This window comes from Suncus etruscus, chromosome 12 (assembly GCF_024139225.1).
Source record: "Suncus etruscus isolate mSunEtr1 chromosome 12, mSunEtr1.pri.cur, whole genome shotgun sequence".
Lineage (NCBI taxonomy): Eukaryota > Metazoa > Chordata > Mammalia > Eulipotyphla > Soricidae > Suncus > Suncus etruscus.
In genome coordinates this window covers 23,799,729-23,824,219 of record NC_064859.1, presented here as the reverse complement: position 1 = coordinate 23,824,219, position 24,491 = coordinate 23,799,729, and the positions used below count along the sequence as shown (strand labels likewise).

At 46.1% G+C, this 24,491-nt stretch overlaps 2 protein-coding genes across 3 annotated transcripts in view; one reads left to right on the top strand and one right to left on the bottom strand.

The window, feature by feature from the left end:
• The first annotated feature begins 578 nt into the window (after positions 1-578).
• NAGK (N-acetylglucosamine kinase) lies at positions 579-11,427 on the top strand. Of its 2 annotated transcripts, XM_049785081.1 has the most exons (10): positions 579-634; positions 3,186-3,270; positions 3,424-3,522; positions 4,565-4,706; positions 4,822-4,932; positions 5,991-6,103; positions 8,685-8,772; positions 9,366-9,463; positions 10,369-10,447; positions 11,152-11,427. In XM_049785081.1, the coding sequence occupies exons 1-10, from the start codon at positions 606-608 to the stop codon at positions 11,340-11,342; spliced, it is 1,035 nt and encodes a 344-aa protein (XP_049641038.1). In that variant the 5' UTR covers positions 579-605; the 3' UTR covers positions 11,343-11,427. The 2 variants fall into 2 exon arrangements, with proteins under 2 accessions (XP_049641038.1, XP_049641039.1); XM_049785082.1 differs by lacking the exons at positions 8,685-8,772; positions 9,366-9,463.
• An 8,324-nt stretch (positions 11,428-19,751) lies between these two features.
• Positions 19,752-24,491, bottom strand: part of PAIP2B (poly(A) binding protein interacting protein 2B) — a 34,949-nt gene continuing 30,209 nt past the window's right edge. Inside the window, exons 3-4 of the mRNA XM_049785130.1 lie at positions 23,240-23,416; positions 19,752-20,033 (exon numbers count right to left, since the gene is read on the bottom strand). Of these exons, the coding sequence (XP_049641087.1) occupies positions 19,977-20,033; positions 23,240-23,416 (234 nt within the window). The 3' untranslated portion in view covers positions 19,752-19,976. The remainder of the gene's footprint in view (positions 20,034-23,239; positions 23,417-24,491) is intronic.

Sequence of the window (24,491 nt, the reverse complement as noted above, 5' to 3'; positions counted from 1 at the left end):
ACAGGGTAGAGTGGAGGGAGCGACAGGCCAGTTGAGGGTCTGCACTGCAGAGGATCAAAATCCTCAGGCTGAGACTAGCCAGAAAGAGAGAGACCAAAGGCACCTGATGGATGGCTCACCACCCCTCACTTGGGGGTGGGGGTACCCAGAACAGTCAGGAAACTGCCAAGTTGGTAGGAGCATCCTTTGACACCCCCCCAGGCCCTAAAAACCAAACCCCAAATCAATAGCTTCGCCTCAGCCCAAATGCTCAGAAAAATGGGGGATTTGTTGTTCACTTGTGACTTTTGGCTAGCACCAGGCAGCTACCTGGTAGCTCAGTCGGGAGCTCTTCCGGTTGGAAGGAGCATCCTTTGCCCGGAAGTCCACTAGGCAGTGGCAGGAGGAGGGCAGGGGAGAGAGCCGGGTCGGGGTCAGGGTCAGGGTCAGGGTCACGGGAGGCGCCAAGATGCCGCTTACGACCGAGGGGCGGGGCGGGCTGGACTGTGCGCATGCGCGGGGTCGCTCACGTGACGCGGGGCGGGGCCTGGGGCTGGGACCTGGGATCCCGGGCGGGTGGGTGGAAGTGAGCGGACAGCTGGACCAGCGGCGGGGCCTGCGGCAAGATGCCCAGGGTCTTCGGGGGTGTAGAGGGGTGAGTGCGGCCGAGTGGAGGGAGTGCTGGAGGGGAGGGGTGGTCCAGTCACCCCAGCCGGCCCCGATGGTTGGTCCCAGGTCCCAGGAAGGCGGTGGCTGGCTGCTGGCCTAGTAGTTGGCCTCGAGCCACCCTTTGCATTGAGGGGCTTGCAGAGGAGGGTTGTGGGTGCACCCGTGGTTGCCCTTCTGAGCGTGGGCCTGTGCCCTGCTAGACCTCAGTGGGAGGGAGATCTTCCTATTTTATTTTTCTTTTTTTTGGGGGGGCCACACCCAGGTTACTCTTGGCTCTGCACCCAGAAATCATTCCTGGCTTGGGGGACCATATGGGACTCTGGGGGATCGAACCCAGGTCTGTCCTAGGTTAGTGCGTGCAAGGCAAATGCCTTACCACTTGTGCCACGGCTCAGGCCCCAAAATCTTTAGTATTTTACTGTGGAATCGCTTGTCCCAGCCCTGCCTCATGAATGACCCACCACCGCATGGTCGGTCCCCCGCCACAGAAGTCTTTTCCCTCATTTTTTCCGTTGCTCAGATAGTTCTGCCAAACCAGGTTCCTGGATCAGGGTGGGAATGCTGCTGGAATGCCATCAGAATCTTGGCCTGAGGATTGCTGGGAGCTGGATGCTTTCTAGGAGGTTGCGAGCTAGCGAGCCAGTCACTCACTCTCTCTCCACCCTCACTCCAGGCTCCTGGCCCTGAACTGTGATCAGTCCAGTTTTTCTTGCATTCAACCTGCTCAGAAATTTATACACTAGATTTTTTTTCTTTTAATATCTTTATTCAAGCACCATAATTACAAACATGTTTGTAGTTGGGTTTCAGTCATAAAAAGGACATCCCCCTTCACCAGTGCAACATTCCTACCAGCAATGCTGGATTTTTTTTTTTCTTTTTTCTTAGAACTCTTTACTTCCGCATGGCTACGGGGAAGACCTTTGCCCTTAAATGATGATAGGAGTGAAGTTAGAAAGAGAAGGAAGGAGATGGTCGCCTAAACCCTTTCAGGTGACTGACTGCATGGTGTGGATCTGAGTGTGCCCGATAACCCTAATGGGTGGCTGTGTCCTTCACCTCACCACTTTGGAATTTGAGATTGGATTCACATCTTAGATTTGGTTCTTGGTTACTGACACCACCACCTCATGCATGGACTTCCTGAAACTTTCTGTCGTCTCTGACTTAGAGAAGTAGACATCATAGCACTGCAGACCTCCTTCCTTGCTGCCACTTACCCCAGAGTCAGCACTGGAACTTTTTTTTGGGGGGTCACACCCAGCATCGCTCAGGGGCTACACTCAGAAATTGCCCCCGGCAGCCTCGGAGACCCATATAGGATGCTGGGATTCGAACCACTGTCCTTCTGTATGCAAGGCAAATGCCTTACCTCCATGCTATCTCTCCGGCCCAGCACTGGGACTCTTAATTGCTTCAGCAGGTATATAAACTCTCCCCTCCTTCTGGCTGGTGTTTGGCACAAGCAGAAATGTTTATTTACTGAGAGTTGCCTGTGCTAGGCTCTGATTGCATGAGGATGAAAAACTGATCTGGAGTTTGGCCCAAAGGAACTCACAGTTTGTGGAGTTTCACACAACAGACAACCAAAAACACAACAAACCAAACAAAAACCAAAATCTCATTTGTAACACGGAGTCTCTGCTAACTACAGGGTAAAGTTGAAGGCATTATGGGAGTGGGTCACATGTGAGAGGTGTCAAGAACTTGGTGATCTCGGCCCGGAGAGATAGCACAGCGGCGTTTGCCTTGCAAGCAGCCGATCCAGGACCAAAGGTGGTTGGTTCGAATCCCGGTGTCCCATATGGTCCCCCGTGCCTGCCAGGAGCTATTTCTGAGCAGATAGCCAGGAGTAACCCCTGAGCATCGCCGGGTGTGGCCCAAAAACCAAAAAAAAAAAAAAAAAAGAACTTGGTGATCTCAAATGGGTTCTTTCATGATCAGGACATCCTCAGAAGCTAAGCAAAATTTGTGTTTCAGATGCTGGAGTGAGAGTTCAGTGGATAGGGCACTTGCCTTGCACTTGGTTGACCCAGATTCAATCCCCAGCATTCCATATGCTACTCTGAGCATCATCAGGAGTGATTCTTGAGCAGAGACAGAGTAAGCCCAAGCAATGCTAGGGGTGGACCAAAATCAAAACTATAACCACAACAAAAAGTTCAAACAAAAATTTCATTTCAGGGCGGAGAGATAGCATGAGGTAAGGCATTTGCCTTGCATGCAGAATGTTGGTGGTTCAGATCCTGGAATCCCATATGATCCCCTGAGCCTGCCAGGAGTGATTTCTGAGCATAGAGCCAGGAGTAAACCCTGAGTGCTGGTGGGTGTGACCCAGAAACAAACAAACAAAAATTTCATTTCACTCCAAGAGTATATATAGTAAACAGCAAGCTGCAAGGTTGGGTTTGGGGATGGTGAGTGGGTTTGCTGAAGCAGTCTCTGCTCTGGACTCTGCCTGTGATAAGGACTGAGGCAAGCTAAGCACCGGGTAGGATTTCAGGAGTAGGGCTCATCATTTCCTTTGTGTTCCGCAGGGGAGGCACGCAGTCCAAGGTCCTTTTACTCTCCGAGGATGGGCAGATTCTGGCAGAAGCAGATGGACCCAGCACAAACCACTGGGTAATGGCTCTTCTGAGGGGGACTCAATGGACTTGGTTGTGGCTTAATGATCTAACGCTGGTGGAGATGGTGGCTGGAATTGTCCTCAACAGCCCACAGGGGGTGAACATAGGCCTGCAAGCCTTTAACTCCTCCTTCCTTTAATGGGGCCAGCTGATCGGGAAGGACAAGTGTGTGGAGAGGATCAACGATATGGTGATGCAGGCCAAACAGAAAGCAGGGCTGGACCCTTTGATACCTCTACGGAGCTTGGTGAGTCTCAGGGCAGTTTCCAGGGATTATGTTCCTATGCTTCCTTCAAGAGTGTGAGGGCTATGGGAAGAAAGTCTGAGGGTCTTCTCGAGTCTTGCCACTCCTGTCATCTCAGCCTTTCACTTGGTTGCAGTTATCCAGAAGTCATGAGGATCAGAGTAGCTCAAGGGCTTTTGGAGAATCACTGATCCCTGGGGTTGAATCCAAGCTTTCTCACACAGCGTCTGCCATCCTCAGCAGGCCACTTAACTTCTGTAAGCCTAAATTCCCTCATTTGGAAATGATGGCAAACAGTGGCTACTTCTATAGTGGTTAGGAAAGTTAAATGATATAGTGCACCTCAAAGTGCTTAGCACAGAGCCTTGACCCCAAAGTGCTCATGGGAGGAGAATTCTCACCCTCTGCTCAGTCCTGTCTACATATGACTGTAGCTCTGGCTATTTTCTAAGCTTGTTTTATGTTTTATTGTTGTTGTTTTCTTCTTTTAAAACTTTTTTTTTTCTAAATGTATTCTTCACTCAATGCATTTACACTGAGATGCTCTGAGGACACAGCCCATCCATTTCTCCATGTCCCTCTGTTTGTTCCTCTGCCTAGATTTTCTTTTCTTTCTTTTTTTTTTTTGGGGGGGGGTCACACCCAGCAGCGCTCAGGGGTTACTCCTGGCTCTATGCTCAGAAATTGCTCCTGGCACGCTCGGGGGACCATATGGGATGCTGGGATTCGAACCACCATCCTTCTGCATGCAAGACAAATGTCCTACCTCCATGCTATCACTCTGGCCCCGTGCCTGGATTTTTCTAAGGTCACCAGTGTCCTCCCAAACTCCCAATCTGAGGTTGTTGGACTTTTTAAATCCTCTCTCTGTCCCTTCCTAATTTAGCTGTTGCAGCCACAACCTTCAGAGAAGTCTGTGTGCGGTGGAAGATGGCCAGGGGTCCAGGCAGGGTTTGCCCATGCAGGGGCTGATGGTGGGAGGGCAGGGTGTTGGGAACAGAGCTGAGACTGGGGCCTGCTAACTCCCTCCCTCCTCATGGTCTAGGGTCTGTCTTTGAGTGGTGGGGAGCAGCAGGAGGCTGTGACGATTCTGACCCAGGCACTGAAGGACCGGTTTCCCTCCCTGAGTGAAAGCTACTTCATGACTACTGATGCTGCAGGCTCCATTGCCACTGTCACGCCAGATGGTGAGGAAGTGGTGGTTGCATCTGGTGGTCCTCAAGGTTGAGTCTCTCCTTGGTTGGGAATGTGCCCTTTGGCCTGGGCCTTGCATTTACGGAGCGTCTTGTGACCCTTCTTTAGGTGGCATCGTGCTCATCTCTGGGACAGGCTCCAACTGTCGGCTGGTCAACCCAGATGGCTCTGAGAGCGGCTGTGGTGGCTGGGGTCACATGATGGGGGACGAGGGCTCAGGTGAGCAGTGAGAGGCCTGGGTCCTTCTCTTCCTGTAGCTCCCCATCTCTTCTCTGCACTCACAAGACATGTAGCATTCCCTCAAGACAGCTCTAGGAGATCTGAGGAAGGGCTACGACAGACTAGAGAGGAAGCATCTCACACCCAAACTCAGATTTTGTTGTCCATGTTGACTTTGGAAGGCCCAGGGAGGTTTGATGGCAGAAGTTAAAGCCACAGATAACAGGAGGTGCTGCCCCCAAGTGTAGGTGTGTGTGGGAGCCTGAAGCTTCTCTTTTAGGATGTGGCATGACTGGCCAGCATGTGGCGTGACTGGCACTTGATTCCATCATCGTTACTTTTAGGTAGATGTTGATGTGACAACCGTAACTGTTGTAGTCCCCATCCATCTATCATTGTCTAGTTACTTGTAACTTATTTGCTTGTGTGTTTTTGTTGTTGTTGGTTTGGGGCCATACCAGGTGGTACTCAGGGGTCACTCCTGACTCTGCACTTAGAAATCACTCCTGGCAGGCTTGAGGGACCATATGGAATGCTAGGAATCGAACCCGGAATAGTCATGTGCAAGGCAAATGACTTCCCACTGTACTATCGTTTTAGCCTATCATTTTTTTATAGGGACCCACACCCACTGGGCTCAGCCTCCAAGACTCTTCACTAGGGCTTCTTGATACTGAGCTAGTTACTCTATTACTTTTTTTTTTTTTTTTTAAATTTTTGGTTTTTGGGTCACACCAGCAGCGCTCAGGAGATACTTCTGGATTCGTGTTCAGATGTCGCTCCTGGCAGGCTTGGGAGACCATATGAGATGCTGGAATTCGAACTGGGGTCCATCCTGTGTTGGCCTTGTGCAAGGCAAACGCCTTATCTCTGTGCTATTGTTCTGGTCCCTTTGCTCTATTACTTAAGCAATATCCCTGGCCTAGGTATAGTGCAGCTAGAGCCGTGGTTGGGAATCAGGACACTTCCTTTGCTCTCCTGCCCAAGAAGGTCTGTTTCTTTTCCCGTAAGCTCAGAGAGATTGTCCTCCACCCTTTGTCCTCTCTGTCCCCCCACAGCCTACTGGATCGCACATCTAGCAGTTAAGATTGTGTTTGACTCCATTGACAACCTGGAAGCAGCTCCTCATGACATCCACTACATCAAAGAGGCCATGCTCACCTATTTCCAGGTATTCCCGTCCCTGCCCACTGCCCAGCCCAGAAAGCGTGTTTACTTGGGATATGGCATTGGGAACCCAAGCGAGGGACTAGGGGAGCTGAGGGAAGTTGGGGTGAAGCAGCACTGGCAGGTGTGGGAATCTGATGTGAACAGGATTCAGGGGGCAGCTGGGCTCTGCTGGGAGAAGCAGTAGGACTGCATTTTTGGCTGGAATGAGCAGTGCAGGATGAGGTCGGAGCACTGCACTCAGACACAAGCTAGCATGGGAACTTGTGTGTTTTTGTGCCTGACAATAAACTTCCCCTCTTTCTTGGAAGGGTCAGGAAGGAGCCTATTTTTTGTTTTTGTTTTTTTGTTTTTACTTAAGCACAATTACATACATGATTATAGTTGGATTTCAATCATAAAAAGAACACCACCACCCCCCCACCCCCCGAAGGAGCCTGTTAGGTGTGCAAGGGGCCAGGAAAGCAGTGCAATGGGCTCCTGTACTGCATGTTTGGACATGGGGTTTTATCCCTGAGACCACATGGTGCTCGTGAGCACTTCCAGGAACAGCCCCTGAGCATTACTGGGTGTGGCTCAAACACTAAATGCTGAGGGGTATAAAAGGTGAGCAGGGTGACAGGGCTGGAGTGGTGGCGCAAGCGGTAAGATGTTTGCCTTGCACGCACTAACCTATGACAAACTATGGTTCCATCCCCGGCATCCCATATGGTGCCCCAAGCCAGGAGCCATTTCTGAGCGCATAGCCAGATTTCTGAGCGTCATTGGGTATGGCCCAGAAACAAAAATAAAAGGTGAGCAGGGTGAACTTGGGAAGGTGGTACCTTCCACCCAGCACCCCTGGAATTGACTTTCCGTCTGTCTAGGCACATAGGGAGCAGCTTGGAAACAGCTCTCTTAGTCAAGAAGGAGAATGGAAATGCTAGAAGGTGGAATTTGATTTCTTTTTTTGGGGGTGGAGTGGTCCATACCCTGTGGTGCTCCTAGCTCTGCAATCAGAAATTGCTCCTGGCAGGCTCTGGGGACCATATGTGATGCTAGGGATCAAACCTGGGCTGTCACTTGCAAGGCAAACGCCCTACTACTTTCTGTGTTATCGCTCTGGCCCTGAATTTGCATTCTTGAGGTTCAGTTGTTGAAAATTAAGGAGAAACTAACTGAGCCACAGTGAGGAATAGGGAAGGACCAGGAAGAGAAGTCACTTAGTCAGTTGCTGTGGCACTTCTTCTTTTCTTTTTTTTTGGGGGGGGGGGTGGTGGTCACACCCGGCACCGCGCTCAGGGGTTACTCCTGGCTCTATGCTCAGAAATCGCTCCTGGCCGGCTCAGCGGACTATATGGGATGCTGGGATTCAAACCACCATCCTTCTGCATGCAAGGCATACACCGCCCTACCTCCATGCTATCTCTCCGGCCCTTGCTGTGGCACTTCTGTAGGGAGAGAAGTTAAGCCAGACTGTCTCAGTGCGTTGGTTAGGACCCCACTGATAGGGGCCAGAGAGATAGCATAGAGGTAAGGCGTTTGCCTTTCATGCAGAAGGACGGTGGTTTGAATCCCGGCATCCCATATGGTCCCCTGAATCCACCAGGAGCGATTTCTGAGTGTAGAGCCAGGAGTAACCCCTGAGCGCTGCCGGGTGTGACCCAAAAACCAAAAAACAAATACAAAAAACAAAACAAAACAAAAAAAAAAAACCTCCACTACCCCTTCTTCAGCCCTTGAGTTCTTACAGAGTTGTAACAGGGATGACATGAGAGTGAATAAGATGCTTAACAAGCGGAAGGTGGACTGGACAGAAATTTTAAGTCCAAATCAATGTGTTAAATCATGACTTCCATGGGCCGGGCGGTGGCACTAAAGGTAAGGTGCCTTGCCTTGCCTTGCCTGCGCTAGCCTTGGACGGACCGAGGTTCGATCCCCCGGTGTCCCATATGGTCCCCCAAGCCAGGAGCAACTTCTGAGTGCATAGCCAGGAGTAACTCCTGAGCATTACTGGGTGCGGCCCAAAAACCAAAAAAAAAACAAAAAACAAAAAAAATCATGACTTCCATGTTCATGTTTTTGCTCCACCTTCCTCCACTTTAGATATAGTGGGAATTACTGGCTCCTCAAGATCTAGGAGTTACAGATCAGATCAATTTGGGGGGATGGAAGAAGAATCTTCAGAAGGCAAATTTAATTTAGAAGAAGCAAGTCACTTTCTTGTCAGAACCTTCAGCTTGCTGATGTGCATTGTGCCTCAGTTTAAGAGAGAAATGCAAAGTGCAGTAGACCTCGAACCACTTTCATCAAGGAAAGCTTTACAAAGGCCCACTGACGAGTTACACAACACAATACGGGGAACACACATTTGTGCTCTGTGCTGTGTCCCAGCTAATCTGTGAAGGACAATGGTGTCTGTATTGAGGAGAGGAAACAGAATTTCGCAAGTCCTTGCACTCACTAGACTGCCAATTCGCAAATGAATAAACGTTCTTCCAGTTTTTTAGACAGAAGGAATGCAGGAAGGCCAGCTTGGGTGGACAAGCTCAGTTTTCCCTTTGCTATTATTGATAACCAGCTTTTTCCCTGTCCCTGTGTCTTAGGTGCCTGATCGGATGGGACTCCTCAGTCATCTGTATAGGGACTTTGATAAAAGCAAGTTCGCGGGGTTTTGCCAGAAAGTTGCTGAAGGTAATGGAGGTGGGGCAAGCGTTTATCTGTCTTTATTCTCCAAAGCCTTGTGTGTGTGTGTGTGTGTGTGTGTGTGTGTGTGTGTGTGTGTGTGTGTGTGTATGTGTGTGTGTGTGTGTGTGTGCGCGCGTGCACACGTGCATGCTTGGGTGTTGGAAGAATACTGTGTGTGTGTGTGTTTGTGTGTGTAGGGAGGGAGAGGGTGTGTGTGGGTGTGTGGGTTTATGGGTGTGTGTACTCATGCAAACCAGGAGTATGGACCAGCACAGTCTTGGAGTCAGAGACAGTTGAGTCTAGGGGGGATCTGGGAGGTTCTTCTAATGGAGGCTGGCTTACTCAAGCACCTGGAATCACCCTCCTTACTGGACACTCTGGGTGGATGTTCCTGATTGCCCAGGGGGATTAGTTAGAATGGAGAGAAAGCATTGGATACTAGCTCAGCAATATTCCTGGGGTGAGGCGAGGGGCTGGGGGGAATCTAAATTCTTGTATCTGCTCTCTCTGGGCCCAGCCTGTCACTCATGCTGGCCTGTCACATTCACTGAGGTCTGGCGGCGGTTCCCAGCTCTTCATCAGCACTCTTGCCCACCCAGGTGCTGAGCAAGGAGACTCCCTCTCCCGCTACATCTTCAGGAAGGCAGGGCAGATGCTGGGCAGACACATTGTGGCCGTGTTGCCCAAAATTGACCCGGTGAGTAGAGATAGGAGGTGAGGGCTGGTAGCCTTGGGGTTCTCGGGGGTTGGGACTGTCCCACCAGCTGTCATTTGGACACTTAAATAAAAGAATATAGGTATGAGAAACATTTCCATAGCAAAGCTGTAACAGAAAGTTCTTTGAGGTCTGGGGAGATAACTCAAATGGATTGAACACACACTTGCCATGCGGGAGGCCTGGGTTCCATCTCCAGGCCTTTATGGTCTTGAGCACTCAGCATTGGTGTTTGAGGACTGCCTATGGTGCTGGGGTTCTCCACATGTGAGGCAAGCACCTTAGAAGATCCTTGTGCTCTCTCCACCCCAGGCCTATGATCTATATTTATATTAAATTGGTTCCAAGTTGTGCACTGCGTGGTCATTTTCTTTCAGTCATTTTCTTCCATTCATGATAGTTCCTCTATGTTGTTGCTTAAACCTTTATTGCTTCTCCCCTTTATGAATCTTAATTTATTTTTCTCCTTTTTGTCTTTTTTTGAGTGGGGGGGGGCATTTGAGTCACACCAGTGGCACTCAAGGGTTACTCCTGGCTCTGTTCTCAGAAGTCACTCCTGGCAGGTGTGTGGGACCATACAGGATGCTGGGGGTCGAACCTGGGTCCATCCTGGGTCGGCAGCATGCAAAGCATGCAAGTAAGGCAAACGCCCTATTGCTGTGCTATTGCTTTGGCCCCTCCCTTTTGTTCTTGAGTCCGACCTCTAGTACTTCATTTTGTAGGGTGAACTGGCCTTAAGGAGCTATCCACTTTGACCCAGACAGATTGCTCAGTGTTTCCTTGGTCTGAGGGAGGCCCAGGTTTGAGCCCCAGCACCACCTCAAGCATCAACCCTCAAGCATCAATGGCCATGGTTACCCCAACATCTGTTTTTGCTTTCCGCCCAGGTTTTGTTCCAAGGAGAGCTTGGCCTCCCTATCCTGTGTGTGGGTTCTGTGTGGAAAAGCTGGGAGTTGCTGAAAGAAGGTGAGTAGAGGAGGATGGGATAGATACAGGCAAGGATGGGGTTCAGAGGTTGCAGCCAGGATAGCTGCCTGCCCCAGGGACAGACTTGGGGCCAGAGCTCTCTACAGACACCTCAAACTAAGGCCCTCGGAACTTCTCTGTACTGGGGAGCTCTTTTACATTGTCCCCACAAATTTCCTTGACATTTTGAGCATCTCCCAGAGGTAGGGGGAGGTAGTTCAGAGCGTGGGCTAAGCATAAGCTCTACATGGGGGAACTCTTGGTATCACAAGTTCCCCTGAACAAAACAATAAAAAGGGGAAAATGACACCAAGCCTTGTTATTTGTTTTCTGGACCACACCCTGCAGCTCTGAGATTACTCCTGGCTCTGTGCTCAGAAATCACTTCTGGCAGGCTCAAAGGACCATATGGAATGCCGGGGATTGAACCCAGGCCGGCCACATGCAAGGCAATTGCCTATCCACTGTGCTATTATTTGGGCCCTGTTATTTTTATAAAATAGGCATCAGTTTTAAAAACATTAAAGATAGATGAACTTAAAGCCAGTTTGTGATTAGCATGTGGCAACATCCTTGTCAGCACAGCTGGGAGGACCATGTGCCACTGCTCTTAGTAGCCTTGTTCTGGGCAAAGCTGTGCTGGTCTCCATGACAGCCTCTGGCTGGTCCTCATCTCATTTGTTCTCTGCCTTTTTTCCCTCTAGGTTTCCTGTCAGCGCTGACCCAGGGCAGAGAGAGCCAGGCTCAGAATTCCTTCTCTAGCTTTACGCTGATGAAGTTGTGCCATTCATCTGCCCTAGGCGGTGCCAGTCTTGGTGCCAAGCACATTGGACACCACCTCCCCCTGGACTACAAGGTCAATGCCACTGCCTTCTACTCTTACACTTTCTCCTAGGGGCTGGCCCTGGCCCTACCCAATCCAAGTCTGGTGAGCTTTGGGAGTTGAAAAACAGAAGGAAATAAATGCACTTTATCCATTCCCCTGTTGGATCAATGTTCTCAGCTGTTGGCTGGCACCTGAGGGTTCCAGAGGTTTGAGATTGTCCTAGGTCTTTCTATGTCATTGTGTATGTCCTGAGTCTGCTGGAGTATGGGTCCTCCTGCCTGCTTCCTTGGGAGCATAAAATGCTCTATAGCTGCTAACCTGTAAGGAAGTGGATCAGGAACCCTGCCCCACCATTTCCTGTGGAACTGAGTATTTTCTCTACAAACCAGTACCAGGAATAGTTTCAGACAAACCACACCTGCTCAGCTGCAGAAGCAGAATTTAGCGGGCAGGTCCATTCTAGACTGGGTGAAATTTCCTCTCATTGCAATTTATATTTACAAGCAAACTAAGATTTTATGCTATCCTGCTCCCCCAAATAAGTCTTTGAGTTTATAAGGATGAGATCCAAGAACGTTAATTGGTTGGATATAACTCAGTCAGTTCTGTTTCTGGCAACTTAGCCTGGCTCGGGTCACTGTGGCACCAAGAGTACACATCAATGAAGGGCAGACGTGATGTCTCTCCTTGAAACTAGTTTCAGGTTTTCTGTTGTGTCACCCTTGCTGCTTAATGAAAATCCAGAGTTTTGATTCAAAGTGGTCCTCTATTCAGATGAATAATAGCTCTTTGGCTTGTCTCATGCCCTGGACATCAATTCTCAAAAACTTAATGTGCAGCCTTAATCTAGAGTTTGAAGCCTGGAATTTTGTCTTCTCCTCTGTAAATGTCCCATCCTGTAGGTCAATGATGAGATGGGGACTCTTTGTTGCTGCTTCCTTCCTGGGGTCACTTCTGCTACAAAAGTGCAGAAGCTATTCTGAGGAACCCTGACCTTTAGCTTTCACTCAAATTAGGCCGCAGAGAGGTCTTGGATACTTATTTCTGGCCAGAAGGCATTTCATTCATAGGGTAGCAGTCATACAGGACAGAATGGATATTGCTTTAATACCACTAACTGTACCCCAGCATTTGAGCTTAAACTTCAGTCCCTATCTTCACACCCAGCAGCGTCTCATACACGGTGCTTAGCACTCAAATCTGTATCTTCTGATAAAAGCTTGTAAAGCAGAGGTGCCTGTTATGTCCCATACTCTTAGTAAGTTATTAGTAAGCAGTGAGCTTTTTTGAGAGACCACACCTAGTGGTCTTCTGGGTGACTCTCAGCTGTTTGGGGTCCCTTCGGACAGTGCTCAGAGTACTTGTGCTGGGAACTGAACTGGGCTTCCTGCATTCAAAGTCTGCACTCAATTTAGAGAGCTCTGCTCTTCTTTATCTTTTCTTGTTAATATCGCAAACTCTGGCTCTAGCAGGGTTTGACTTTGGAATATGAAAAAACTATTGGTGGTACTTGACAGAGATACTTACTCTTTTGGGGGCTGTGGTCATCATTCTTCTACGAATCTAAGGGTTGCTATTTCAAGTAGGGAATTTTAGTGCAGGACAAAGGCATCTTGATTTTGAGCCCTGGCACATAAACGTTGGTTTTAAGAAATGGGGGTTAGAGATAACGCAGAACAGAAAATTGTGCAACTGAAATTGTGATCTTGACAAAAGTTCTCTCACAAATAATGCTTCACACATACTCTGTAATGTATGGCCCAATATAGGAAAAAAGGACACCACTCAAAAGCATTTTATTCTTACTTTATTGAGATTTCCAACAGCTGCCATTTGGTGCGTATAGCAAAATTTTTGTTTAAAAAGTAACTTTTTTTTCCATTTTTGGTTATTTTTATGAAAATTATTTTTTCAATTAAAGTCCTGACCCTCTCCCAAAGAATTATTAATAACTATCTGGTAATATTTAGGAAAACAAGCCTCTAAACTCTTGTGAAACAGGGATAAAGGTCCAAAGTCAAGACCTGAGTTTCCTGGATATGCTACATTTGTCCCCTTGGTCCATAAGCGCACCTGTCCCAGTCCAACAGAAGGGTGGGCCCTGCTCAGACCCTCTGGGGGGCTGTGGTTTCCACAAACTCCATTCCCTTAACCTGCTGGACTCACACTCTGCTAAACTACTGGTTGTCTCCTTCCTGCCAACTCCGTGTGAACAAAGGCAGCCTCAGCATGATCATATGATTGGTACTGTGATATTAAATTTAGTAAATTCAGTCATGGAGGGAAATCTAGCATCCCATGTGGATTTCTCTTTCATGTTCCTCAAACACATGCTCATATTTATTGTTGCGATGAACAGGCAGCACAAAATTTCCTTGTAAAAAATCTTGTGGGGCTGGAGAGATAGCATGGAGGTAAGGCGTTTGCCTTTCATGCAAGAGGTCATCAGTTCGAATCCCAGCGTCCCATATGGTCCCCTGTGCCTGCCAGGAGCAATTTCTGAGCATGGAGCCAGGAATAACCCCTGAGCACTGCCGGGTGTGACCCAAAAACCACAAAAAAAAAAAAAAAAATCTTGCAAAGTTATTAAAAAAAAATTCTGCAGCAGTTCAGCCACAAAAGGAGCTTTTGCCAGCAAAGCTAGTTTGAGGAGGGGCGTGCTCAGCAGCTTTCCCTATAAGTTTATGAGCTATAAGTTCTAAGGACACTACTGAATTCACAGGAGGATAAAAAATCCAAGTTGAAAGACCCATGGGGAAAAAAATGGCATATCCAAGCTATTCCTTACTAAGGAACAAATGACCAGCACAAATTTTGTGCCATGGAGAAATCTCAAAAAGACATTTTTGAGAAAAACAAAAATAAGAGACAAGAAATCTCATAATGGGGGCTGGAGAGATAGCACAGCGGTAAGGCGTTTGCCTTGCATGTGGAAGGTCGCTGGTTCGAATCCTGGCATCCCATATGGTCCTCTGAGCCTACCAGGGGTGATTTCTGAGCGTAGAGCCAGGAATAACCCCTGAGCATTGCCGGGTGTGACCCAAAAACCAAAAATAAAATAAAATAAAATAAAAAAAAATCACATAATGTATGATTCTATGACTATGATGTTCATAAAGAGCAAACTTATAGACAGATTAGTGTGCTTGGAGCTGAAAATAGATTATCATGTAAATGGGCATGAAGGGCTATAACTGAGGAGGACAAAAAGTTCTGGGTTATGGTTCTAGAACGCCAGCAAAGTCACTAAAACTGCCAAACCACACACCTGAAACGGTGAATTTTATAATATTTAAAATAAATTGTGGAAAAAAGAAAGACTCCTTGCCTCCCAAACCATCTGTTAATAAGCATTAAACATTCCTGCACTCTCACAATCCACAGGACAGTATTTTCACTCTGGATTGAAACATATTTTCTTGTATGCACATATAGGAAATGTAAAATAACAAACATTTCATATCTCTTTTTTTGGTCTTTTGTTTATAATATTAACGCAGAATGTTCATACTTTATTTAAAATAAAAGGTAGCCAATAAGAAGGCAGGACAGCTCTGCAAATGTTGAATGGGCAAGCCCTTTCTTTTGGAATAGAGATGATGCAGCCATTCCTTTGCAAGTTTTTCTTTTCCCTCTGTGGTTGGAGGTGGCGAGTGTCAAGGCTGACATCCCGTCAAGCAGTGTTCTCAGTCATCATCCTATTCCTATGACCCACCCCCAAAATAAAAGGAGTGGGGACAACAATAGGGATCTGGGTGGCAGGGGCAGAAGGCTAGGTAGCAAGCAGGATTTGTGTATGTTTGGGTTAGCCGTTCCTAATCCTGTTGTCAGTTTCAGCCTTTAGATGAAATGCAGGAGATTAAAAACCTTTCCATTGTGACTAGGCCCTCTTTGGATAAAATCCACCAGGTAGCAAGCAGTGCCTGCAGAAAATACTCTGTCCTCCCCAGGGCAGGACCTGAGAACTAGCACAACTGATCCCTACTGGGAAGGACTCACAGGAGACTTCAAAAGGCAAGAGGAGATCAAGGGCCTTTCTGCATAGGGTCAGTCCTATTCTCTCCACCCAGGCTTATGAGTTTTGCACTATTATCTCTGAGGAGATAATACACAAGCTTTTCCAATCGTTGGACATCTTTGAATCTTGTCACACTGTCAGAAGTCTGTGCCTGTTCCCATACCTCAGTGCCACCTAACCAAGAAACATTAATTTGTGATGCTGGGACTGTTACAGAAAACATTTGCCCCCTCCAGTCACAGCAGGCTCAAGAGACTCCCGGGCATGGGGTGTGTGAACGATTCAGTCAGTTGTCTCCCTTGGTTCTTGCTTCCTACATAAATATAAATCGTCAGAGCATCCAAGTGACCTCCTTACTTCTGCAAAAATCAAGGCAAAAAACATTTATATTATTGTAACATACAATTTGAAAAAAAATGCTTAGTGGTTCACTAAAATATGTATGTATGTATGTATATATATATATATTTTTTTTTTGTTTGTTTGTTTGTTTCTATTTCTTGGCCATAGCCATTGGTGCTCGGATCACTCTAGGCAGGCTTTAGGAGACCTTCTGGGCTGCAGGAAAGAAAGTGGGCCAGCCACATGCGAGGCAAACACCATACCTGCTGTAGCATCTCACTAGCCCTACAAATATTCTCTTGATCCAGTTACCATTATCACCTCAATTGAAGAAATGGAAAGTTCTGAATTTAGAAACTAAATGTGATGCAAAGGTTCAGCCTGGTCCCTGTGAATTTTTAATGTTTTAAGCTTAAACAATCCCCAAGTCAACGCTGCAGTCAGAAACTGGCCTAAAAACCTGGACAGCAATTTTCTGTGGCAGTTCAAAGACCTACAGAAACAAAAAAGGATTTCCTAGAATTTTCCTCTCGAGAATAAGAGAAAAAAGTAATTTTCACTTGTAATTTCAGAGCCAAATAATCATGAAAACTCGGTATCAATCACCAGTAAGACTTGGACCAACCAGAATGAACAACTATTAAAATATATGCCATTTGTATATAACTACCAGTTGAAAGAAAAATGTGTGATGAAAGTTGCCTAAATTTACATCAAGTTGATCACTTATGAAATACCAGTTTGACTACTAAGGGTAAAATAGTCCCACCTTTACCTAGTCAAGTCCAACAAGACATCAGGTTTTTTTTTGTTTTGTTTTTTTTTTTTTTGGTTTTTGGGTCACACCTGGCAGTGCTCAGGGGTTATTCCTGGCTCCAGGCTCAGAAATTGCTCCTGGCAGGCACAGGGGACCATATGGGGCGCCGGGATTCGAACCGATGACCTCCTGCATGAAAGGCAAACGCCTTACCTCCATGCTATCTCTCCGGCCCCGACATCAGGTTTTTTATGATATGAAGGCACAAGCCCTACCCATTGCTGAACATATGTGGTGGTAACAACTTTACCTTAAATACAATAGGTGGAGAAAGAACTGGGCTGTAAGAGGAACCACTGAATGACAAGCTTACATATTTAAGAATGGTTCCCATTCACTGTTATTTCCCAATCCTGAAGTCGGTACACAGTGTGTAAATGAAGTGAAAAGCCCTCAGGTTCTACTGCTCATCAGGAAGGAAGCTTTCTTAATCCTGCCCAAATATGCCTTGTAAAACACACTGCAAATAGAGGTGTACAGTGACACCACAAGTAGACAGGCCCCTGGGACTGCACCCAGCATCTCAGCCTGTGTTCTTGTGTCAGAGAAGATCTTCAAAATGAAGAAATGACTCCATCTGGAACCTGTAGGATTCCAGGCTAGAAGCCAAATAAGAATCCTTTTATACTCTGTGGAGACAATGGTCTAGAAAATGGCTCCTTTAGGAATCCCAACAAGTTCCAAAATTCTACACTTATGAGGCTCAAGGAGGAACAGAGGCCCCTGAAGAAAGGGCCATCTATCTCTTTACTTCCTAGACTTAAGTCTCACTACATACAACCACCTAGCTGACACTAAAAGCTGTTCCTTTATTTGTAACCCTCCCTGAAAAAAGTTGAGTTCTATTGTCTTGAGGTAGAGGCTTTGGGAATTAATGTGCATACCATGCAATTGAAAATACAATTCCCCAAGCTACTCTCCTAGGAGCTACAACTTAACACGGTAGGCCACTTTTCTAATGATACCATCTTATGCTCAAATGAAGGGAAAATGAGTTTCATATTTTAAATCTGACAGTCTGGGTGTTCAAATATTTAATGAGGAATTGTATAAGAAAACCGATATTCTTTATATTTTTTGAGAAAAAGATTATTGGGGGGGGGTGTTGGGTCACATCCAGTGGTCCTCAGGGTTATTCCTGGCTCTGCACTTAGAAATCCATCCTGGCAGGCATGGGGGACCAGATGGGATGCTGGGATTTGAACCACCATCTGTCCTGGACTGGCTGCGTGCAAGGCAAATGCCCTACAGCTGTGCTATCTCTCCGGCCTCAGAAAAGGAAGGATTTTTAAAGTTTCCCTAACCATAATCCTTTCTTTCCACTGTCCCATATGCCCACATCTACGTACTAAATTTACACAGGCTTTATGTCAAGATCCATGGTCCTTTCCTGATAGGACTAGAATACTACACAGTACCAATTACCTGAAAGCTACTGTCTTCCTGGAGGCTGGAGCAATAGTACCTTGGGTAAAAAAAACTTGCCTTCCATGTGACTGACCTGGGTTTGATCCCTGGCATCTCATATGGTTCCCTAAGCCCAGACAAAAGTGACCCCCGAGCACAGAGCCAGGAGTGACCGATGAGCACAGCCAGGTGTACCAAAACTCAAAACATAAAAAGAAGTCACTACCTTCCTCTGGCTTTTGCAATTCCTGTCCGAGGAGAATAGACTCTGTCAACGTACATCTCTGTCCCACAGAGGGAGCTCCTACTGCCCAATTCAGTGCTTTGTCTATGAGCAAAGAACCCTAGTATATGACAGGCAGGAAAGTCAACGGAAAATACCCTGAGAGGAACCAAAGAACTTGCAAAGATGGTGTGGCCAAATGCCAATCAACTACAACTGTTGAAACTATTCCAGTGAGTCCCAGACATCTGGGTCAATCACAGGACTACTTGTCTGGTCTTTGTTTATAGAGTTCTTCTGCATAATTCTATAAGGGGGGAAAACCACTCAAATTGTGAACTGAGGAACTTACTAGTGTCCTGAAAAATAATTTACTGAAGTGTAGAATCCTTTCTCAGAGTTAAGACACCAGAATTAAGTGTTCACAAAGGCTTAATGTTCATAAATGAGACACAGTGAACAAGGGTGAGCAATTCCAGGATGACTTCTTTAGGCTTCAGATGATAGCCAGCATAGTGTACATTTCACGTGCCTTTGGTAAGGCATCTTTCCTAAAATCAAAGTGGGGTGGATGGAGTGGGAAGGATAGAGGGGACTAAACACCATAAGGGATGAAGTAACATGTCAACTCTAGTGTTCTTTTAATTTGCAAGGATGTGTTTGATGGCGGGCTAACAGAGACTTAACAGTGACTGCATGACTCAAGTGATAATAACCAGTTCAGACCTGCAATTAGCCATCAAAGATTTACTGTAACCCAGCTCTTTAGGCCATTGTTTTTTGAATAGGTTCAGGCCAGGAGTCAAGGATAAGTAAGCTACTGGTAATCTTCATTCACTGCAGGAAAGCTGAAGGGTCAGGGAGCAGAACTGCACACTCTGGCTTGCAAACCTGCTTCTCTCACTTGTCATTCTTCCTTTTGAGTCTAAGTAAACTCATAAGTTGTTATCCAGGTATTAAGTGCCCTTGGTAAGTATACAGCAGGACGAGCAAGGCATTTCTTAAGCACCCAGATTTTCTTGGTCAACTTACTTTAAAAACACACAGTAGAAAAATTCTGAAGAATTTACAAGGATTGCCAATTCCTTAACTCAACAGAGACACTATCTTGCTCAACAAGGCAAAAAGTTACCCAGCCATGAGTGATTCATCCTCTCAGCCTGATTCATGTTTCAGTCCTTTGACAATTAGCAAGGTTCTAGCATGGGAGGTTGATCAACATGCCCTGTGTCACCAAAGACCTGCTATAAGCCAAGTGCTCTAAGCCCAGTCCCCCTGGGTATCACTTACAAGTATGACTTCCCAAAAATGTTTAGGCAGGAAACTGAACACATCAACATTGGCTGCTGGGTGTCCCTGTAAGCCCACCCCTTGCCTTCTGAGTGATGTTCATAAAAGCAGGCTGGAAAGGGGCAATGCCCACAGGTAAAAGAAGAGTCCAGGTCAGGAAATGTAGATCAGCAGGCCCCTCAGGCCAGGGCTGGAATCCTGGGATTTCCCTTCTTGTACCCACCCCTGCATTGTGTTCAGGAACTCTGGCCAGTTCCTGTACCTCTCTGGGCTTTAACTTTCTCCTCTGTAAACTGAGGGGGATAAAGGGATCCATGTATAATGGAGAAATTCTGTATTCAGTAGGTGCCTAGTAAAGGGGACTTTAGTGTTTAAAAAAAAAAAAAAAAAAGGTAACAATAGGAAACTGCTCCAAACATAGAACAAAAATTGGTGTACAGTAAGACTGAGCACATAGTTCCTTCCTCCAGTCACAATGTCAAACCACTGCTCCCCATTCCCAGTGTGCACCCCTCACCCATCCCACCCCCTCTTCAACTCCGCCTTTTTGTGTAGTTCTGTACCCAGATGTGGGAATATACAAGTCTTTCTCAAAGCTCTGTCAGCTCAGTACTTCACTCCTGGAATGAATTCCTTGGCATCTGGGTTCAGGTTACTCTTGTTCTGAAATAAGAATGAAGAGATAATAAACCTCAGAGCAAGTTGTACTTTAAAGCTTACTCTCTTTCTGCTCCTGTTATTACTGACACCTTCCTTTTTTTTTTTTTTTGGGGGGGTCACACCCAGCAGTGCTCAAGGGTTATTCCTGGCTGTCTGCTCAGAAATAGCCCCTGGCAGGCACGGGGGACCATATGGGACACTGGGATTCGAACCAACCACCTTTGGTCCTGGATCGGCTGCTTGCAAGGCAAACGCTGCTGTGCTATCTCTCCGGGCCCTTTTTTTGGGGTTTTTTTTTTTTTTTTTTGACACCTTCCTAAGAGTTTTAAGGAGAGGGAGGTAGAATGCTTTACAACTCAAATCATACTGCTAGGCTGCACTTAGTGGCACGTATTTTTTCTTTCCCGCTTTAGAATTCTGTTTCCTTCATAATGTTTTCATAAGCAGCTTGGCAAAGGGGCACAGATTTGCCTTGCACACGGCCAACTGGTTCAATCTCCGACATCCCATATGGTCCCCTGAGCCTGCCAGGAACTATTTCTGAGCAGAGCCAGAAGTAACCCCTGAGCACCCCCAGGTATGGCCCAACAACCAACACCTCCCCCCCCCCAAAAAAAAAAGCTTGGCAAGTCTAACCCCAAAAGAAATTTTTGATTCACTGAGTACCTTAACTCAATGAAAATCAGACTATTCCAATCACATCCGTTTGGTTTATTACAATCCTTATAAAAACAAGTATTTCTGAACTCTCTTTAATATCTAACTCTGCTGTGGACACCAAAAACCCTGGTGACCTACAATCATTCAGGGACAATCATTCAGGACAAGAGGTGTATGAGAACTATACCACTTAGAATCCTGACATGTTTACTCACAGAGAAGACAGAGAAGTCATTTATTTTATTTTCTCAGTATAAACAGAGACCTACCTCTTCAGGAATGTTTTATTATTATTATTATTATTATTATTATTATTATTATTATTATTATTATTATTATAAAGCAATATTCAGAACTATAAAAATAGCTGAGGGAGCATGAAAGGAAAAGACAGCAACAAACATATCAGGGATTAAGCCCACGGCCTCATCCATGGAAGGTAAACACTCTACCACTGAGCCATATCCCTGACCTAGAAAATGGCTATTCACGGAGAGATAGCATGGAGGTAAGGCGTTTGCCTTTCATGCAGGAGGTCATCGGTTTGAATCCCAGCATCCCATATGGACCCCCCCCCTTGCCTGCCAGGAGCAATTTCTGAGCCTGGAGCCAGGAATAATCCCTGAGCACTGCCCGGTGTGACCCAAAACCACACACCAAGGGCCCGGAGAGATAGCAGAGCGGCATTTGCCTTGCAAGCAGCCGATCCAGGACCAAAGGTGGTTGGTTCGAATCCCGGTGTCCCATATGGTCCCCCCCGTGCCTGCCAGGAGCTATTTCTGAGCAGACAGCCAGGAGTAACCCCTGAGCACTGCTGGGTGTGGCCCAAAAACCAAAAAACAAAAAAAAAAAAAAAAAAAAAAAAACCACACACCAAAAAAAAAAAAAGAAAAGAAAAAAGAAAATGGCTATTCAAAACTAAACCCATGGAGCCGGAGAGATAGCATGGAGGTAGGGCATTTGCCTTGCATGCAGAAGGACGGTGGTTGGAATCCTGGCATCCAATATGGTCCCCCGAGCCTGCGAGGAGCGATTTTTCTTTTTTTCTTTCTTTTTTTTTGGTTTTGGAGTCATACCCGGCAGCACTCAGGGGTCACTACTAGCTCCACGTTCAGAAATCGCTACTGGCTTAGGGGACCATATGGGACACAAGGGGATCAAACTGCAGTTCGTCCTAAGTTAGCACGCGTAAGGCAAACACTACTGCCTATGCACGGCTCTGGCCTCAGGAACAATTTCTGAACACAGAGCCAGGAGTAGTAACCTGTATGCTGCTGGGTGTGACTCAAAAACCAACCAACCAAACAAACAAATCAAAACTAAACCTCTTGGGGGCCGGGCGGTGGCGCTAGAGGTAAGGTGCCTGTCTTGCCTGCGCTAGCCTTGGACGGACCGCGGCTCGATCCCCCGGTGTCCCATATGGTCCCCCAAGCCAGGAGCGACTTCTGAGCGCATAGCCAGGAGTAACCCCTGAGCGTCACCGGGTGTGGCCCCCCCCCAAAAAAAAAAGAAAACAAAAAAAACAAAAAAAAACAAAAAAAACTAAACCTCTTCTGGGGCAAGAGTAATAATAGTACAATAGGTAGGGTGCTTGCTTTGTATGCCGCTGTTCAGTCCCCAGCACCTTTTATCATCCCCCAAGCACTGCCAGGATTGAACCCTAAATGCAGAGCCAAGATTAAGTTCTAAGTACTAGGTATGGCCTCTAAACAAAACAAAACAAAACAAAACAAAACAAAACAAAAGTCTTCTACACTCAATTCTTTTGGTTTTGTTTCTAGTTCACACCCAAAGGTGCTAAGGAGTTATTTCTCGCTCCATACTTGGGGTAACCCTAGCCAGTGCTAAGGAGATTATGTGTGGAACTAAGAACTCTAACCAGGGTTGGTGGGAAGCAAAGTACTTTTAAGTCCTGTTCTTCTTTGGCCTGTGTTCAGATTTCTTTTCTTTACTTTTTTCTTTTTTTTTGTTTTTTTGGGCCCATACCTGGCAGTGCTCAGGGGTTACTCCTGGCTCTGCACTCAGGAATTACTTATGACAGGCTTGGTGAACAAGCTAGAGATAGAACATAGGTCAGCTGCATGCAAGGCAAATATCCTCACCACTATGCCATTACTCTGGTCCCTCAAATTTCTATTATTCATCCTAATTATACCAAAATAAAACTTGGCAACGCTATAGAGATGTCTTCACAATAATTTGTGAGATGTGCTGCAGCATCAATGTATTTTTTAATTAAATGATAAAAAAAAACAGTAAAAAATTAGTAGTGGGGCTGGAGAGACAGCATGGAAGTAAGGCATTTGCCTTTCATGCAGAAGGATGGTGGTTCAAATCCCAGCATCCCAGACCTCCCCAGACCCCCCCCCCCCCCCGTGCCTGCCAGGGGCGATTTCTGAGCATAGAGCCAGGAGTAACCCCTGGGCGCTGTCGGGTATGATCCAAAACCAAGTAAAAAAAAAAAAAATTAGTAGTATCTCAGAGGACTCCCAGAAAGCTGAATATAATTCAAATCCTCTGTCACACATGGAGCTACATGTATTCCTTACCAAAATCTCTTCAGAATCATGGTCATCATTGACTGACAATCCATTTAACTGCTGCTGCAGCTGTCCCATGGCCTGAGGGAGGTCGCGTGAAGGAATAAACCACTCTTGGTCTTCTTCATCCAACATCTCCTGGAAGCAGCGGTCCAAAAAATCTTGCTCCTGAAGTTCTTCCTCCACCTAATGAGCAATAGTGAGGAACTCAAATTCAGATCTCTTGTCTCAATAAGACAGCTTCCACTGTAAGCTTTTCTTTACATCCTTTCAGAGGGTATCATTCTGTAATTATGAATGATCTTATATGAGAGCTAAGATGCTTCTAATGATTGGCTAGAGAAAATATAATTTGAAATTCAACAGTAAGACTGAAAAAATGGTTATACAAAATAGCAGAAATTGCATGTGTTTGAGGATCTTCTGTGATCTCTTATTTTCTATTAACCTGGCACATGTGGAAAATCATTTAGAGCTTGAAGTTTCTTTTTCAAACTCCTAACTTTCCATTTTATGAATATAAAAATAATAATGTAACTAGATTATTTCTTGGAAGTGGAGGGTAAATCAAAACCAATTCAGTTTCTGGCCTACCTTTGGAATAATGAAACCCCTATAAGGAAAAAAATACTTTCAGGATCTAAGAACAATATAAAGAACACATTTTGGCACACCACTAGACAATGATGACAGAGATCAAGCATTCTTTCTAAATAAGGAAGAAATATGAATATTATATAACTCTAAACTAAATCCAAAGCTAAAGCAAAGTATATCTACAATATTTTATATTTCTGTGGGCATTGTTAACTCTTAATAAAGGTTAGGGTTTACACTATTAATTAAAACATGACTTTAAAAGGCCTCATCTCTTTTCTTTTCTTTTTTTTTTTTTTTTTTTTGGTTTTTGGGTCACACCCAGTGGCCCTCAGAGGTTACTCCTGGCTCTATGCTCAGAAATCACTCCTGGCTGGCTCGGGGGACCATATAGGATGCTGGGATTCAAACCAATGATCTTCTGCATGAAAGGCAAACGCCTTACCTCCATGCTCTCTCTCCAGCCCCCTCATCTCTTTTCTGCAGGATGCCAAGTGACTTAGAGCTGCTCAACTGCATCACCACTAGAGATCAAGCAATAATAATACAATGTATGGGGCCAGAGAGATAGCATGGAGGTAAGGCATTTGCTTTGAATGCAGAAAGACGGTGATTTGAATCTTGGCATCCCATATGGTCCCCCGAGCCTGCCGGAAGCGATTTC